General features: G+C 40.6%; 1 protein-coding gene across 3 annotated transcripts in view; it reads right to left on the reverse strand.

Moving 5' to 3' along the window:
* LOC131256877 (protein CONTINUOUS VASCULAR RING 1-like) overlaps window positions 1-15,758 on the reverse strand; it is a 33,048-nt gene extending 17,290 nt beyond the window's left edge. For 2 of the 3 annotated variants that reach the window (XM_058257964.1, XM_058257957.1), the window contains exons 1-3: window positions 15,446-15,758; window positions 12,416-12,468; window positions 5,427-5,536 (exon numbers count right to left, since the gene is read on the reverse strand). In XM_058257964.1, the coding sequence (XP_058113947.1) occupies window positions 5,427-5,536; window positions 12,416-12,468; window positions 15,446-15,589 (307 nt within the window). In that variant the 5' untranslated portion in view covers window positions 15,590-15,758. The remainder of the gene's footprint in view (window positions 1-5,426; window positions 5,537-12,415; window positions 12,469-15,445) is intronic. The other variant, XM_058257947.1, reaches the window with a different exon arrangement.
* Between the last annotated feature and the right edge of the window lie 4,028 nt (window positions 15,759-19,786).

Raw genomic sequence — 19,786 nt, forward strand, 5'->3', positions numbered from 1 at the left:
TTTTTAAAAAATTCATACACAAAATCATCACATCCTTCTTTACTAGCTCCCAAAACTTTTGAAAAAAAAACAATCAGATAACCATCCAGACCCAGGGCTTTATCACATTCCAACTTCGAAATAGCTGCTTCAATTTCATTAACTGTAAAAGCTTCCTCAAAAGATTCGGCCACCTCCCTCGAGATAGTATGAAAATGGAGATCATCAACTATAGGTCTAACCCATTCTTCCTTTGATAAGAGCTCCTTATAGAATTTCACCATTGAGTAGAGCTGGACACAAACCAAGTTAGCTCGCTCGACTTGACTCGAAGCTGGGTTCGGGCCTAGTGAACTTGTTTTTTGGGGCTCGAAAAAATTTCGAGCCGAGTCGAAGCTAGCCCGAGCTCGACTTAGCTTGGCTTGGACCACAACTCGAACTCGACTCAATTTGACTCGGCTTAGTCTCGGTCACTTAATACAAATTGAAATTTCAAACCCTAACCCACCTTTCCCATTCGAACGCCTGAGCCAAGCGCCCCCACCCCAAATTGAAATTTCAAACCCTAACCCTCATTTCCCATTCAAACGCCCAAGCCTGAGGGCCCCCGCCCCAAACCCTACTCATTTTCCCATCTCTCTACCCGAGCGGCCCCACCAAGAGCCCTACCCCCTTTCTCCTCTGTCTGATCCCCAACCCCACCCCATCCCTACTTCCATCCGAGCAACTTGTTGCCTTGCGCGCCCATCCAACCTTCCCTGCCTCCACCCGAGCTTGTTACCTGCCATGCGCGCCCATCCGTCCAAACCGTCTACATCTCTATCCACCCCGACAACACACTTGAATGCCTCTCACTCTCTTAATCATTGTATTTTGGCGTTCAAACCGTTTACATTTGTGCCCGACCCGATAACATGCTCAAGTAACCTGAAGCCAGTCTTCCTTTTGCTTCCACAACATTAAAAATAGTGTAATCCTCTGGTCTATCACCGAAAGTAACCCTCAGCATGCGAGCTATCTGCCCCACTACCTTTTTCACACGCTTCATTCCTTGCACCATTGTAACTTTATGTACCTCATTTTCCTTTAAGACTGTATCTGCCTTTTCCATATCCTGAAGATTCGTATTGACTAACCTTCCTTCCACGATTTCCTTTGCCTGTTGAAACTCCACCGAGGAGCCGTCGAACTGTTTTACCAGTTCCCCAACCACAACCGCTGCTACCCTTTCAGTACCTATCTCCTGCCTCTGTATTTCTATTACTGTGAATGCTGAGTTAATCTAATTTCTCAAACCTTGCCCCGTACTTACGAAAAATTGCTGATCTGCGCTTTCACCCCTTCTTTCTTCTGGATGTAATTGAGTCTCTGCTGCTACCAGACTGAGAATGACCATCCAAGAGTGACTTTCTTCTCCTGCTCATAGCAATTTGAAATCGAGAAAAAACAGGAAAAGGCAAACCAGAAATTCATTCTGAGTTAACTTCAAACACGTGCCATAACTAAAAACATCCCTTACATGTGTAAAGAAAAACATGTGCCAAATACATTCTAATTACCCCAAACACATGCCAAACACGTTCTGATTACAGCCATTACAGAAAAAGATAAAAAGGATCATCATTTGTCCTTTCCCATATCTTTTGGTATTATTCATACACTTCTTTTTGCATAATTCTATGTTAGTTCTATTCGTCCAGATACATTTTGGCCATATCAAGTTCTTTTGTAGACTACCATTTGATACATCAATACATCTTCTAATTATCATAAGGTTGTACTTAAAATAGTTGGCATGTGGAGTTCCCTCAACTGCCATGTGCCTGACAGCGTGTGCTTGTGCCGAAGTTACACAAAAAGGCCCCGGAAGAAAACAAAGTACAATCACGGAAAAGAAGGCAGTCAAAACCTACTTATCATGTATTATGGAGGCCACTCAGGCAAAACATAGGCAATGAGCAACTTCTACTTGGGAACACATGACCTTACTCTTCGGTATTCGGTCCCTTCGCATTCTATTTTTTCTTCATATATATATATATATATACACATACATACATACATACATATATATATAGAGAGAGAGAGAGATGTCCCTTTGCATTTATCACTGTTTATGTTAAAACTTTTCTCTTGGGCTAAAAATTTGGTTCAATGATCGAGGGACAGTTTCAATCATAGACCATGCAACATCAAAGCCAAACTGTCGAGTGAAAGATTGTCCTTAGGTCTGCCAAATATGGATGGTTTATTTTATGTAGCATTCAAAGAGGAGAAGGTAGAATATTCATTCTGGACTTTTTGACAGCAAAAGTAATAGAGAAAATCAAGTTTCTTATTATTCAATGCAAGCAGGGAACTATCACGACAGAAAAAGAATGGATGACAGCAGTAGAAGGCAATGTTAGAGAAGTCAAAAGGGCGGCTAGGTGGGAATAACCACCACCACCATCATCATTGAAGCCTTATCCCACTTAATTGGGGTCAGCCACATGAATCATGTCCCATGATTCCACTCTATTAAGGACCATAATTCCAGTTAGACCATAGGTCATCAAGTCTTTTCTTACAACCTCCACCCATGTCCTTTTGGGCCTTCCCTTTGCCCTTTTAGACACTTCGACTAGTACCAACTCACTCCTAAGTTCTAACCAGCACAGTTCTTGGTCTCCATTGCACATGACCAAACCACCTATCTAGATTCCCTCATCTTATTACCTATTGGTGCTACTCCTAAGTTTCCCTCGGATGCATTCATTTCAATTTCTATCCTTCATCTTCTTGCCACTCATCCATCTCAAAATCATCATTTCAGCTACACTCATCCTGCAAACATGTTATTATTAACTGCCCAACATTCTGCCCCATAGAGCATAGATGATCTTATAGCTATCCTATAAAACTTCCCTTCTCTTTGAGTGGTACACAATCATCACATAGAACCCCAACGGCACATCTCCATTTCTTCTACCCCGCTTGAATTCTATGGACAACATCCTTCTCAATCTCTCCACTCATGAATTATCAACACGAGATATCGAAAGTAGACATTTTGGCAACTTCTTGGTCAGCAATCACACCTAATGCCTCATTCTCACTCCTATTGTTACTAAAATTGCACTCCTTGTACTCAGTTTTTATTTGACTAATTTTAAATCCTTTAGATACTAAAGCATCCCTCTAGCTTTGTTTTTACGCACTCCCTCATCTTGTTAATCAAAATTATGTTATTTGCAAACAACACACATCATGGGATTTCTTCTCATTAATTCGCCCATAACCAATGCAAAAAGGCACAGGCTCAATGACAATCCCTGGTGCAAGACTACAGCAATTGGGAACTCACTTGTCTCTCCACTAAGCATTAGTTGCTTCAACCCCCTAGCATGTGTTTGCTGCAATTTTATAGCATTATTTGCTTATAATCTATCCTTCTAGTTGAACAAACAAGAAGACTGCTGGAATTTACTTCCACAGTCAACGATTTTAAGTATTTATCTCAAACATCAGGCACATTGGTGAAGAAATTTTGAGCTTTAACTGGTATGTATTTATCCCAATACTAAAGTTCGGATTCTTTTCATATCTTGCTGCATCAAATAGCATTGCAATATAAGGAGTATCTGATCTGCATTATGCAATAGGCAGTCTCTACCCCATAGCAGGCTTGTATTTGCAGTTTTCTTTTCCTCTTCTTTTCTTTTCTTTTCTTTTCTTCTTCTTCTTCTTCTTTTTTTTTTTTTTTTTTTGTTTGTGGAAGGATACCTTGTATTTCTTTTCTTTTTTCGAAGGATAGTTTGTATTTGCAGTTTAAAAAGAAAAGAAGAGAAAAGAAAAGAAGAAGAAAGGATAAAGGAGACATCAATAACAAGCAGATGGCAATACAGGAGTGTTTCAGCAGAATATGGGAGGCATTTCATGGTACCAAATATTTCTCCTAGAGGCATATTCAAAGGTTTGCAAACCAAGCATGTTCGCATATTCCACACCATCCTCCCACACTGTTAAAACTTGTTCTGATCCCTAGGAAAATTCATTAAGATCCATGTACTAGGACATGATACTTTTAAAATAATGTTATCACAAACATCACCATAGCTACTAGGGAAAGAAAGCATTGTTTCTTTCATCTCTAGCCCCATATTCAACTTTGGCAAAGTTAGAATAACCAGCAAGCCACAACTTATAAGGATGTTGATACCCATCCACCGTAAATGTGGCATACATGCGTGCCCATCCAAACTCACCAAATATTGGGCCCAATGATAGAGCATTGCCAGAAAATGACACTGACCAGATTACCCTAGCCATTCAATATGACAATCAAATTCAACAAGCAAAATAAGAAGGTTAAGATCATATAAACAGTCCACGTTGGCTTTCATGTATGCCACTAGTAAGGTGGATGAATTCCAGCATCCAAGCGGAGATAGCACCTAGAAACATTAACTTTACCTTATTAAGTTCGATGTGTTTTATCCTTGCATCGCAGGCCTTTATTAATGAAAATATATAATAACATAGCTTTTTAATCATATAAAACTGCACGGGCTTGTGCACAGGACAAGTTTCCCATATTCATGTGTTTTGACGCCTTGTCTCGGTATTTGAAAAGGTTGTGTCAACCCAGTTAGACACAAACATGGGAGTGTGCCATAAAGAGGAATCACATCTCTGTAATCCAGTTGGACACAAGCATCTTTCTGCTAACTAATATGTCAAATGGAAACTCTTGATGATTGTTTTCCTTCTCTCTAGCACCATAAAGAGGAATCACATCCAATAGGAAGAAGCATTGGATGATGGATTTGTTTTATGATGCATCATGAATGTCAAAAAATGAATTATGGTTAGCCCATGAGGACTACAGCACTTATAATTGTAATCATACAATGTGTGATAGACATCTGATATGTCAAAAATTAAAAACACAAGCAACCGAGATTAAAGCTTCTTCCTTCACAGAATCAGCTTGCTGAAAACTTATATCTATGGGTCCATGACATCATCCACGTCAATAGGTAATACAAGATGTCGAAAATTAAGCAAATAATGAATGTAAAAAATAACAGTTTCAATAGTTCCAACTTTTCTAATTCTCAAATAATGGTTTTAACAAGTTATAGCTTGTCAATGCATAACTCTCATGTGTTCTCTCCATATGGGTTATATGAACCATGCACGAGTTAAGAAGGATTTATTTTTTATCAATTTAAAAGGTAACTACTGTCAACCAGCACAATGCATGTGATGAATGAAATGTCAGCTTCACTAAATTCTATACATTCAATGCCGGTCCTCTATGTATCCTTAAAATATATGTATAGTGCATGCATGGATGCAAGCACGCACGCACACACATGTATATGTGCAGAAACTTGGAGAAATGTATATCTGAGCTGAGAGAGAGAGAGAGAGAGAGAGAGAGAGAGAGAGAGAGAGCATACCAAAGATGTTGATTCCAAGCTGAGCGTAGATCGGAGAGAAAAACCCATCCACGAATTGTATAAACCAAAAGGTGATGTAGAAAGTGAATGCTATTGGGAACAGTATAACACTGTAAAGTACAAAAACAACAAGCAAGAAAAACTAATAGCATGAGAGGAAATAGAATTTGAACATAAAAATTTAAAAATAATAATAATAATAATAGCATAGAAAGCTCCAGAGACAGCCCCATGATAGAATATAAAAATTACACAGGCCATGGAATGCCAGGTCATAAGCAAGGATGCTTGAACACCATGACTTCCTAATTTATCAGCTAAAATAATATGCTTTGCAATGAGTATCACACTTACTCATCAATATCAGTAAGTTTATTCACTTTGGCCCCATTTTTAAAAAATGGAGCTATGCAAAATTGGCCACAACCCTAGAGAGAGATTATTCATTTAATAACAAAAAAATTGTGGTCTATGTGTCCTGAGTAGTAACAATATAACAAATTTACTATAAGGAAATAAAACTCCTGGCATTAACTGTGGATGTATTGTTGAACATGATTACCAGGAAAATGTTTGATATAAAGAATACAGGGATACAAGCACTCTTTTTTTCTTCTTTTTCTTTTTTTGTCAGGGACAAATAAACATGACCATATTTCTCTGAAACACCTGTTGTTAAAGATTCCAAACAAATGGAAGCTAAAGCACTCCATTATTTAGAAACTTTCAGCTCGTTGACGAAAGGAATGCTTTTGGCTGAACATGACTCAGCTAGCATTGTTTTCTAAGCCATAATAAAATTCTAGACGGAGTTTCTTATGCGGGAAGAATGGTCTAGGCCAAAGTTAGATAATCTTTCCTTTGAAACAATTTCAAGAGAAGGGGCAGAAGGATTGGAGAGGCTGTTTTCAGGAGAACAAATTAAATGGCCAGTTGATGAACTAGGAAAGCATAAAGTTCCAGGTCCAGATGGGTTCCCTATTGCTTTTTCTTCAGGAATTTTGGGTAAATGATAAAAGCAAATAATCACATTTATAAATGAGTTTTATGACTCTGGTAAAATAGCAGGAGAATTGGGTGCTACATTCATTGCTTTGACTCCCAAAAAAACGATGGGGCGGAAACTTTGCAGAATTACAAACCAATCAGTTCATTTGGTAGTTTCATAATCGCAAGCAGCCTTTGTAACAAATTGACAAATAGTGATCGTGCTCTGATAGCGCATGGAGTCATACATTCTTGACACAAAGAAAAGAAAATTGAGGTGGTTTGAGAAAGGCATATGATGCAAAATTCTCAGTATTGATAAATGGTTCTCCGAATTTCCACTTCGAGGGGCTTGAGGCAAGGGGACCCGCTATCTCCTTATGTAGCTATGAAGGCATTAAGTCGTATGATTTAAAGAGGTGCGGAATCAAATCTTATCGAAGGCTTCAAAGTGGATAAATCATAATTTCAAATGTCACACTTACAATATGCAGATGATATGATCCTATTTTGCGAGGCGGAAGTAGAGAAGGTGGACACTTTAAGAAAAATTGTTACTTGTTTTGAGGCGGTCTCTGGAGCTAGGGTGAATATAAGCAAAAGTGAATTGTTGGGGATACATTTATCTAAGGAAGAGGTGGGGGATCTAGCGAGTATTTTTGGGTGTCGGACAAGGTCTTTTCCTTCGACTTATTTAGGCTTACCTCTATGCATAGGAAAATTGGCAAAGCACTTGTGGGATCCGATGGTAGAAAGATTTGAAAGGAAGCTTTTAGTTTGGAAAAGGATGTACTTGTCCCTGGGAGGAAGATTAACTTCGATTAAGGCGGCAATGTCCAATCTCTGGGTCTACTACATATCCTTATTCAAATGTCCTAAATCCGTTCTCAGTCACCTGGATAAAACCAAGAAGGATTTTCTTTGGCAATGTGCAGAAGAGAAGAAAAGGTTCCATTTAATGAAATGGGAGGTGTGCAGACCATTTTCAAGAGGGGAGAGCCCGCATTAGAAGTTTAGAGTTGAGGAATTCTGCACTTTTGGGGAAATGGCTTTGGCGATTAGGTGGGGAGGAGGGTTTTCTATGGAAATGGGTTATAGCTAGAAAATATGGATTGGGGGGAGGGAGGAGGGGGATTAGAGTGTATTCCTTATTGGAAAGCGATAGATGGTTTGAGAGAAATTTATGGACGAGATAAGATTCTCATTAGGGGAGAGAAGGAGCATTCATTACCGAGTTGATGTCTGGTTGGGGGATAAGCCTCTTCAAGAATAATTCTCAAGTTCGGCTGGAATATCAGTGGATCAAAACATTATGGCTGCTAATTAATACTCAATAGACGGGAATGTGATAATTTGGGCTCCTCTATGCAGAAGAAACTTGTTTGAAGAGGAAATAGAAGTGTGACCAAATTGTTGGGATTGCTCTGAGAGGGACCACTAGTGGCGGGAGAGTGTTGAGTGTCAAATATTGCATATTTCCCCGTGTTTATATCTTGGTTTTATGAACATGATAATGCTTAATTGGTATATTTCATACTTGTTTGTCTTGCGAGGTGAATCTGAGAGCTTGGAATGAAACGAATGTTAAAAGCATGGATTTGATGCTCAAGAATCACCAATGCAAGGGATGGATCTTAGGAGACCAAGATTGAAGATTTCAAGACCTTGAGATTCAAGGAAACCAAGTGGAGAAGGAAGTCACAAGCGCAAAGTGCAGAAAAACAGAAACTGTTGAACTCATTGTCGATGACATCAAACACCCTTCGATTCCATCAAAGTATTCGATGTCATCAAAGCTTGTTCGATTGCATCGAGATTTACAAGAATTTCAAGTTTGGTTGCTGGACTAATTGGTATGATTCTTCGATACAAGTTCAACGAAGACCAGTTCGATGCCATCAAAGACTAGCTCGATTACATCGAAACATGTTCGATGGCATCGAGAATTTTGAGAATTTATAGAGCAACTCGCTGGACAGTTTCTAGACGTTTTTCGAGTCATCGAAGACCTTTTGATGCAATCGAAGGTGTCCTCGATGCCATCGAAGCATGTTCGATGACATCGATAACTTATGCAGTGCGAAAGGGCGCGACTTCCAAATTCGATTTAATCTGGGATCCATGTTCGATGACATCGAAAGTTATTCGATGCCATCAAAAGCGTTACGCAGAGTGCGTAAATTTGAGGCGGTTTCCAAAGACGGTCTAGGAAAGATTATAAATATGGGTTCTTTAAGGAGTTCAAAAGACAAATTAAGGTTCCAGGAGCAGAGCAAAAGGGTGGCAGCCTCCAAAGAGTTTTTCTTCTTCCTTAATTTATTTTTAATGTTTTGTTTAAGAGATTTGGTTTTAATCATGTCTATGGTTAATTAAACCTCTTAGCTAGGGCTAAGAGGTGAAGCTTGTAGTTTGTTGGGATGTTTATCTTGCTTTGATTCATGTTTATGTTGAACTTCATTGATTTCTAGTTTGAATTAAGGAACATTTTTAGTTTTCTATGATTTATTGTGACTCAAATTATAATAAATGATGTGATAGTTTTGAATATCTTCTTATCTATTTTGATATTGTTGAGATTGGTAAAATTCGTGACTCACCATTGTCTCTTGGGCATGGTGGATGTTTGAATTCCCTTCCAATCATCACAACAATGCTTTATGTGTGGACTATTTCAATAAGAAGTTCAGATTGTGCTTCGACTGTTTTATCTTCCGACTGGATAGGATTGGACTCCGATTCCAGTTGTGTTTTGTTGAATCAAGTGAGGTAGAATCCTAATAGCTACAAGTGGATCCTTGGCGCTCTAGTTCCTCTTTTAATTAATTCATTCACAATTGTTCTCAACTCTTCCAGATTTTAGTTTTAATTTCAATTCTAGTTCTAGTTCTACTTACTTTCGGAATACGTACAAGTATATTCATTGTGGATTAGACCTCCGTCTCACCGAGTTATTACTACATCGCGACCTTGCACTTGGGATTGTGAACAAAGAGTGGGATTCTATGGTGTGGACAAAAGAAAATTCGAGGAAATTTTTTGTAAATTCATTATATAACCTCCTAGCTAGGTCTTCATCCGAGGGGGGTTTTAGTCACACAGGTCTAGCATGACAACGCCATAAATGAATGCCCACTTTCCTTGCCATATTTGCATGACAACACCTTATTCCACAATCTGTCCTTTTCCTCTCCAAACCTCCACAAACACTTAGCAATGAGTACCAAATTGAATAGTACTAATGACCTTTATGCCAAGACCCCTTTTTCCTTGGGCTTGCGACTTCGATCCAATTGACAAGATGGAACTTCTTCTTCCCTTCTACACCTCTCCAAGGAACACCCTTTGTATTCTCTCAAGCTTCTCACTAACCCTAGTGGGGTGATAAAATAGTGACATGAAATAAAGCGGCATATTTGAAAGAGATGCTTTTATCAACATGATGTGTGCCCCAAATGAAAGATGTTTGCTTTTCTAAACAAATAACTTTCATTGCACTCTTTCTAAAACTAAGTCCTATAAGTGTTTTGCTAGTTTCCCAATGCATAGTAGAAGGCCAAGGTAGGTGGAAGGAAGATTCCCTTTCTTGCATCCAAAATGTTGCACATAATATTCTACCTTGTCTTCACTTAGCCCACACTCCCAATAGTTTGCTTTTGTGTATGTTTATCTTTGGTAAAGTATATTTAGTTAATCTTCTATATTAGAATATTTCCTTATTTGTTAAGATGTGTGTGTATCTGTTAAGATTTCTTAAAATCTCTCATCTTCTATATATTCACCTATTTATACAAGTTACAGTTTCCAAAATGTAGTCTCTAGCAGTTTAACATGGTATTGGTATCAAAGCTAGAGTAAAACCCTAGACCCCATCTCTTTCTCCCTCTCCCTTCTCGTCATTGGTAGCCGCACAACCGACATCCCCGAATAATGGCGAGACCACTCCCACACAACCCCAACACCACTGCAGTCACCAAACAGTGGCGATGTCACCGCCTAGCATCCCTTTCTTTCTTCCTTTCTCCGTCGCATGCCATGACAATGGCCAGCATCACCACTTGAGGACAACTTTCCATCACATCCCACATGTAGATCCAAGCACTTCATATCTAAGTCTTGGGACCATTAAAATGGGGTTTGGCATGCAACGATGAGCATGGGCCATCGTCAAAACAAGATCCCCACACAGACCATCTTCCAGCGGCCCTCTTCATCCACGACCACCACCATCTTCAAATTAGAACGTTGCTCACAACTCCTCCCCATCTTCGTTTCTCTTTCGCCCTCGTTTACCAATCCACTGCCTTCTTCTCCGACCAACATTTGCAGCCCGTCACCAATGAACCCACCATCCCCATTTTTCATCACCATTGCCATTTTTGAGCGATCACCACCACTGCAACAACAGTTATCTACCACCATCGTTGTCATTGGATCTTTTTTTAACCTCGCTAGATATAGCCCCTCTTCTTCCCCATTGCTTATGAACCCATCAGTCATTATCACCATTATCGCCCTGATCGGAGGATCATTCGTTGTCAAAACTCCGTCTCCAACCCAGTCACCACCACTGCCAACATTTTTCCAGCTCTTCTATACCAATCTGACCTCAAATTCATTGGAGCATCAGATCCCGATTACATCATCTCCAACATCGATCAGCTTGCTTTCAATCTTCTTCCGCCTGCTTTGCTTTAGTCAATGCCAGATGAGATGATCGACACTCTGTCAGGGTTGGATCTACCATGCGATGTGCGGTTCTTCACAGAGTGTCAAAGGTTCTTTAGAAAGACAAACATAGCTATCATGGGTTTGGGCCAGAAGAGGTTTTAAAGCTATTTTCTAAGGTGGCTTTTGATTCTTACAAGAGGAAGAGTGCTTGCCATGGATTCACTCCCCTTTTATGGAAAGCTAGGATTTGATGGTAGATGAAGTGGGTTTTATTAGGATTTTTTTTCCTTTGGGATTTTTAGGATTTTAGACCATGATCAACTCCCTTATACCAACCAACAATGTATCTTCTCCATACCAAGCCTTTTGACAAGATATGTTTTTCATTTGTGCCGGGCATTTTAGACTGGATTTATTTTATGCAAGGTATTTCGTTTGTGCCGAACTCACCTAAAGAGATTGAGAAAATTAGCTCCAAATTTCCATAGCAATCATAATCAAGTAAGGTGATCTACAACCTCATCTTCCCCACACATGAAAGCAAATGCTAGGAAAGCTTATTCCCTATGACAAAGACGATCAAACCAAATTTCTGACACATGGTACACCATGTGGGCCCGAACTCATGCAAGCCGCCCCTAAAGAGAATGAGAACAAAGATGACAAGAAAAGAGAAAGCAAGATATAAGCAGTCATCCGACACTAGGCTATCCAAGACTGAACAAATTCCTCATGCTCTTGCTTTTGGCAAGCACTCAACCCTTTTGCCCACCAAAAGATCTACCCTTTTTCCCTATGGAAAACATCAATAGATGATTCCAATATGTGATTGAAAAATCAGTTGTTATACTCCTTCCATGCCACAACACAACCCAGATAAGCAGTAAGTAGAATGAGAGAAAAGTGGGGAAACAAATTATCGTGAAGATAGGGCTCCAACCATGATGGACCAAGTCAAGAATCATGACCATAAACAGATTCTATTCTCTCCCTTTTTCTTTTTCTTTTTTTTTTTTTTTTCTTTTTCTTTTTGGAGGATGAAGAAAGAAATAAAAGTTTGGACCTTTTTAGTGAGTAATCATCCCCCCAAATGGCTGTTGAAATTGGTAGCACCAAAAACAATCTGGCCATCACTTTTTTTACTTTTTTTCCTTTCTTTTTTTATTTTTGAGAGAGAAAGATAGACCCGATATTGGCTGTTGAAATAAAGGGGTCCACACAAAACAGCTGATTCAGGAGGAATGTCCTCATCCAATAGGACTTGGCTGACTACTTGCTGATTTACATAAAACTTCATAGAAAGAAACAAAGAAAAGTTATGAGAAGATTCTCACCATCCTGTCATGAAATTTTTTGAAGCCCAGCTTCGAACAACTTTAAAAAATGCCTGCACCATAAAGGCATGGAGTCAATATCTTTTTTTGAAAGAAAGCGTTGAGTTAATATATTTTTTTGAAAGAAAGTGTGGAGTTAATATCTCAAGCTTTGTTAACAAAACTGCAATGATAACACATGCGTGCACGCACGCACACAAAGACAGGGAAGAGAAAGATAACAACCACAAATTTTGCAGTGTAACAGCCCAATAAGGTCAAAGAGTTCTGAAAGTATATCATGCTCCTTGAAAGCACAAGGATATCTGATAGGATCACCATACTTGTATACAATCAGAAGTTCTATCAACTAACCTAAGGTTCCTAAACAATAGTTTTATGGGTTAAAGTGCATAAAGTCACACATGGTTTAGGGAAAAAAAAAACCAACACAACTGTAGCAATAAAAAATGCTGCCTTTTTGTCAACATTAGGTCAAGTGCACATGAAAATAGAAACTATTTTCTCATCATATGGAAGGAATAGGCAAAACAAGACATGGACTGGTCTTTTGCTTATCATGCACTTTATATATGAAAGGCATCCTTAGATCTGATTTTCCCTTTTTTTCTATACAAATGCTTGGTGAGGTAAAATGATGCAATCGCCCCACATCCCACTCTGCACGTGTGCAAAAGAAAGGGCCCACTTTGCCTTTTTAGGCCATCCCTACTTTCCTTTTCTTTCAAATCTCTACGGTAGGAAATATCTTTACTTTCATTTTCTTTCAAATCTCTACATTAGGAAATAATATCTTTATTTTTCTTTTCTTTCAAATCTCTACATTAGAAAAATTCATTTGATATCTTTATATTAGGCAAAAGTAATCTTAGATTTTTTTTTATTCAAGTACTTCTTATTAAGTGTTTTCTTATTTAGGTAGTTTCCTATTTTTCATATCTTTGCTAGCTAGGAATTCTTCCTTTTTTTTAAGAGATAACTGAAATTTTATTAAGAAGCTCACAAAGTGAGAAAAGAATACAAGCCCAAAAACCTCTAACAATCAACTAGAGGGGAAGGGCAGCCAAGGCTGCCTTTACATAAACCGCCCATACCGACACTAGCCTTTTAAATTTAGAAATCACCTCATTGACCCCCACTTCCACGTTCCATAAACAATGACCATTTCTGGTACTCCAAATGACCCATAACACGGCCATAATGTGCATCCAAAATAAGACTTTACGATCCTTCCCGACGCCACCTCTATGCCACGTCCATAACAAGTCTTCCACAGTTTTCGGCATGACCCAATCCATATGAAATGAAAAAAGGAAACAGTCCCATACCATCTTGACAAAAGAGCAATGAATAAAAAGATGGTCAATTGACTCTTCATTCCCCATGTACATCACACAAATATTAGGGAGAACCATTGCTCTTCTTTGGAGGTTATCAATAGTAAGAATTCTTTTCCGGCCACCAACCGGACAAAAGCTGCAACCCAAGGAGGGGCCCCATAAAACCAATGATGAAACGGATGAGGCAAGCCCGACGTAGGAGGCAAAGAGAAGATGAAGGAAAAGAGCAATCTAGCCAAGATCTTCCCAAATCTATTGCTTGACCAAAAGAGCGTATCCTCTTCCCTCAACTCCAACTTTGCCAACTGAAGAAGGGCCGGCAGCGAACTAATCAAATTCGATGTTCGTCATGTTTCGATGGCACGGGGATTCCATAGATTTTATTGTGGATTGTAAGGACTAAATATAAATAAGGCTTGGCCTATGGAATAAAATAAACGATATTCTCTTTTTATGAAAATGATCTCGTTTTCTCTACAGTGGTTGTTGAAGGGGGGAGGGGGGAGTGATTTCTAGTTCAAGACCGGAGGACTGTTGAACTTGCTCAGTCTTGCATTCTTTTCTCTTATGGTTTGAACTTCAATCCGGAATGTTGATTCCCATTGCAATTAGTTTCTTCCCCGATCTAGTTGCATTACAAAACCAAGTGCATTGGGCTGCAAGCATCAATGATCTCAAATAGTCACCAAACAATCAGATTGCGAACAAGGATTCTCGCTGTGAGGTTTGAAACTTTTTTTGTCTCCAAGACAAGGGACGTCAATCTACAATTGGGCCCGTCCGTTGAATGAAAAGATATGGACAGATCTTTCTCCAACAAATTATTCCACCTCGATCTTTCTTCAATTTTCTATCCTTGGAGAGCCGTTCTGTGGCTTCTTGTGGGAGTGGCCATCTGAATCCTACTCTCTCAGTGTGTGGATACAAGTAGGTGAAAGATCTGGCCCGTTTATCAGGTGGTGCATGCCTTGAACATACCCTGGCTACCTCTCAAAAATAATAATAATAATAATAACGTGCCCTAGCTGGAAAAATCAGGATGGGAATTCTCAACAGGTGAACACCAGTGTATATGAAAATGGACTGTTGGAAGTAAAATGATCGACGGTCCGTATCTCATGTATACATGCGGTACACCTGATGAGTGAACAAATCCCATTTTTATGGGGTTAGGCCATGTCCACAGTGGCCCAGCCTGATGATTGGCCTGGATCACTCGCACACAAGCAAAGAAGAAAAACCTCTTTCTCACGCAACAAGCAAGCAGCCATTGCAGGTCTTCGAAAGGTTAACATAGATGGCACCATAAGGACGTTTCTGGGGCACGATTCATCCGCAGCCATTAAGATCGTTGCATCGAGGAGATTTCCAGGGCACGGCGAATCCAAGGCAATAACCATCAGATCGACCGTCTGGATCGCCACACTCAGCCTAAGGATACTGTGTAAAATCCTCGGGCCCAGGACCTGTGCAATCCCTCCTCGGGACAGAACCCTGTAAATTCTAAAACCAAAGGCAGCAGAACTGCAGAAGAGAACCGCCTAAAGAAGAAGATTTCTAAGAACCCGATCTAAACAAGGGAAAAATAGTTCTCCAAAAAGCCCATCGGAAAATTAAAAAATTACATGAATTCTACAACGAATCAACCCCGAAAAGAAAGGGTAAAAGGGGCAGATGAAAGAGAGCGAACCTCTCTACCAGAGTGATGGTGCGAGGAAGGGGTGGACGAGGAAGAGGCTTTGGATTCGGCATCGACTTCACCGGACTCCATGACTTGGATGAGGAGCTCTCGATCTCTGCTCGCCATCGGAATCGCCGATTTGTCATCGCCCATCAGCAGCAGCTTTTCTTCTTGCTTTTGAAGGAGATTTCAAAGATTCTTCTTTCTTCCCTGTTGTTTGTTAGGAAGAGAAGACGCGGGATGACTGAAAGCAACTGATGGGGAAGAGATTATTTTGCGTCCCCGGATTTCAGCGGGAGGTCGGTTTGCCTCCGTCGCGACACAGGATCCAGCGTGTGTCGCCGGACACAACACCAGCCATCTAGCTGATGTCAAAGCTCTGTGGGCCTCTCCATGATGTATTTTTATATCCACTCCGTCCATAAATTTTTAAATATCATTTTACACTATAAACTAAAAATTAGGTAATCCAAAGCTCAAGTGGAACACACCACAGTAAACAGTGGGGGTTGAACGCTTACCGTTGAAAACTTCTCGGGGAAAGTTTTATATCGAGCTGATATTTGTGCTTTACTTTCATCCATGTCTGTGTGGCCTTATGAACAGTTTTGATGACAAATAAACATCTCTACGGGGCCTATGAATGTTTCAACGGTGAATATCATTCTCCCCAATGTTTCCTGTTGTGTGGTCCACTTAGATTTTGATTTGCCTAATTGTTTGGATCACGCCCTAAAATGGATGGACGGCGTGGATAAAACACATGCATCATTGTAGGGCCCACAGAGATTTGACCCCAGCTAGCTGGCTGGTGTTCCTGTCACCAGTCAAACCGCGTCGCCCCATTGGACCACGCATGCTGAGTGGGCCAATGATCGGATACATCCGTGTCGTGGTTGTCTCGCACTCAGCACTAACAACCAAAGGTTAGGATCATCAGCTAAGCCTGCTCATGGTAGTAACCAGACCGTTCAAATCGTTGGACCATCTCATCGTGTGGCTTCCAGTCAAGAACGCTCAAGTGTTTTTATGTGTTGTTTTGTTCGCATGAGATGGGTAGCATGGGTTCGATGCGTACGTTATCCTATGAAGCGGCCAGTTGGATCGTCCACACGCCATGTTGTGGTACGCTTGTACAAGAACATAGACCGTCAGTTTTTTTCTAGATATTGATCTTTTTACAGAATAAATGCATCTGATTATGACGGTCTGGATTTGCTCCAGCGAGTGTTCTTAGTGTGCCTTATCTGATGAAAAGCTCAGATCTCGCACCTGTTTGCTGCGAAGGCCCTATTCCATCTCATGCGAGCGATTACAATTGTGATTATTCTTAATTCTTTATAATAAGTCGATTATTGCAATATGATACATCGGTTTTGTAGCCGCTGGACTTGGGTCTTTTTGTCAATGACCTAAAACTGTTTTGTGGGGACCATTTGAATTGGGAAAACTCTTATGCTGAATATTTCCTCCCTTGATTATCCAGAAGTTATGGTGACGGTCCATGTTCAAAGCAAATGAACCAAATTATCAAACGGTTGAAATAATCCATATGCAGAGCTCTTATTTATTGTCCTACGATGTGAAAAACATCGTACGAACTGTTTGGATGACTGGAAGATGGCCCAGATTCGAAAAAAAATGGAAGGTCTCATGATCGTGGACTAGCGCAAATCTGCAGTTCTGTGATCCTCCAATGCGCGTGGAGCTTGGCTGCTCCCCCTGCCACCCGCCAATGGCTGATGGTCGGTGCTCTGTGGGCCCCATTATGATGTATGTGTTTCATCCATGACGTCCATCTATTTTTCTAGATCATTTTATGGCATGAGACCAAAAATGACGTATTTCACAATCTCAAGTGGACCACATTACAGGAAACAGTGTTGAATGAAAGTCAACCATTAAAAACTTTTGGGGACCATAAAAGTTTCGGATCAAGCTGATCTTTTTTTTTCCCCTTCATCTGGGTCTGTATGACCTAATCAAAAGATTGGATGTCAAATAAACAGTACAGTGGGCCTTATGAGGATTTTAATGGTGGATATACAATCATTGTTGTTTTCCTGTGGTGTGGTCCACCTGAGATTTATATCCCTCTCATTCTTGGTTTAAAGCCCTAAAATGATCTGTAAAAACGGATGAACGGAATGGATGAAACCAATACATCATGGCAGGGCCCACAGAGCACCGACCACCGGCCACCGGGCTGGTGGCAGGGGGAGTAGCCGATCTGTTCTCTACTGGAACGGCTTGTGATTGGCTTGGCCATGGAAGGACCGTGTCAAAAGATCCTGCTGTGTTCGATGATCTTATCGCTCCTGCCTAGGCTGACAAATTGATGTTTAATCTTCAAGTGTCAGCCGTTCATTTTCCAATTCGAGAGGTAGGATTTCCCAACCAGTGTGCTTTTTCACAATCAATATGATCATCATGGTGGGACTTGTTATCCGAAAAGGTAGTACCTGGGGGCTACATTTTAGTGTGGTCCTCTGGACTATCAAACAAGCTGACGGGAAGTAAATGATGATGCGTTTTCTTCCGGGATAAGGGCGTGTTTGGATTCTCGTATAGTATTGTAGAGGGAAGTAAAACTGTCTCATCAAGGTATTAGTGGTCTTGCAGCGGTAAAGCGTCTGCAAATTGCAAACCTCTCACAATGTTTGGATAAGAGTGCACCTGTAATCACACGAGACCATGGTTTCCGAAATCAGTGTTTGGGAATGGAGTGTTCATCAGCCGCACTGCTTCCCAAGCATTAAATAGGTATGAAATTATCGTTCATTCGTCTTGTGATGAGAAGAGCTTGCTTCCTTCAATAGGGCATCTACATAGTGAGAATGGTAGAGGGGAATTCTAATCTGGCACATGTGCCCCTCGTGTCGATCTGTGAGCCGAATGAGCAAACCTAGCTTCAACATCATCCATCAAAGAGGAACGCTAATATGCAGTTCCCTCCTCGTGGCACACGGGTTGCAAATTGGCATAGTGATCGAAAGGCTATCTCGTGGCCCACCACATCAATAACGGTTGGAGCAGCAGTCCACATTCAACGAGCGGATGCGATTTTTTTTACCCGTAGCTCATCTACAAAAAACTTGAAAATGATGGGAAGGATGGAGGAAGAAGTCAGGCAGAGGAAGAGGAAATCTTCTTCTTGTTGGGATGGTCTTCGGGGCAGTAGTAAAAGGAGGCGAACATAGTTGTAACGCCCTGAAAATCGGGGGTCGAGCATAGACTCAACTCCCGAGTTCCAACGCATCACTTATGCAACATAGATAATGATGATTTAATGTTGTCCATATTAGTGCCTGAAACATGAATGAGATTATACCAAAACAGCATGTCATACTCCAGAGACAGTTAACTTATGCAAGCGGAAGACTGTGATGGATTTATATAAAGTACATAGACGTGTTTCTCAACCTCCTGAGTATGATAGCATCACTGAGCTGAATAAATACATATCTGTTTCAAAAAGAGTACAAAATGACAAAATGTGGATGTCCAACTAATCATATGTTCCTGTAATCCCGTCGTTCCGAGCGGCCTATATAAATCCGCCAGAATACTGAATATATGAGAATGCCTCATCTTTATCCTTAAAGTCTGGCTCCGCCTCGCAGGCATCGCCACCACCTGTAACTAAGACAAAGTCTGGTTGGTGTGTACAATACCGTCCCGTAACGTGGGGAGTGAGTGATCAACTCAGCGGAACAATAAAGCAAAGGTTAGCATGTTATCAATTCAGTCAAGCAGTAATGATAACATAATACAAGCAAACACCCCTAAGTACTGTGATTAATGCAAGAATGATATGAAATAATGATGCATGCCCTCGCCTGCGCTCCCTCAGCGACTTCATCTCACGATCGCGCGTGAAACACTTCCTCAGTGCTTGACCTGCTACGCCAAACACACACGTAATGCGGTGCATGAGCGTGATTACCAAGTTCTTATTAATCATTTTCATACAGCAAGATTGTAAAGCTAAGGTACCTCCCTTATATCAATTATCAAACAATGATCCATTCTAGGGTCGTCAGTCCTAGCAATTCTCATACTATGTTGTGGTTCTAGGTCACTACAAAGGGCTCGTCACCTTATCAGTGCAGGCCTAATTTGTACTCTGGTTGCTATGGAAAGACTCGTCGCCTCATCACAGTCTCAGCGTACACTCGAGGTCACTACCGCCCACACCCTACCAATTGACAGTCTATTTTCGAAGGCTCGTCACCAACTCGACTGGGGACCACAGTCAGGCTGCGCAAGGGTAGGCCGACAACTCAAATACAGTGTCCCATACTGCCGTATTTGGCTCACGAGTTTGGGTTGTTCACTGGTCACTATGGG

The sequence above is a fragment of the Magnolia sinica genome, chromosome 1 (assembly GCF_029962835.1).
Source record: "Magnolia sinica isolate HGM2019 chromosome 1, MsV1, whole genome shotgun sequence".
NCBI lineage: Eukaryota > Viridiplantae > Streptophyta > Magnoliopsida > Magnoliales > Magnoliaceae > Magnolia > Magnolia sinica.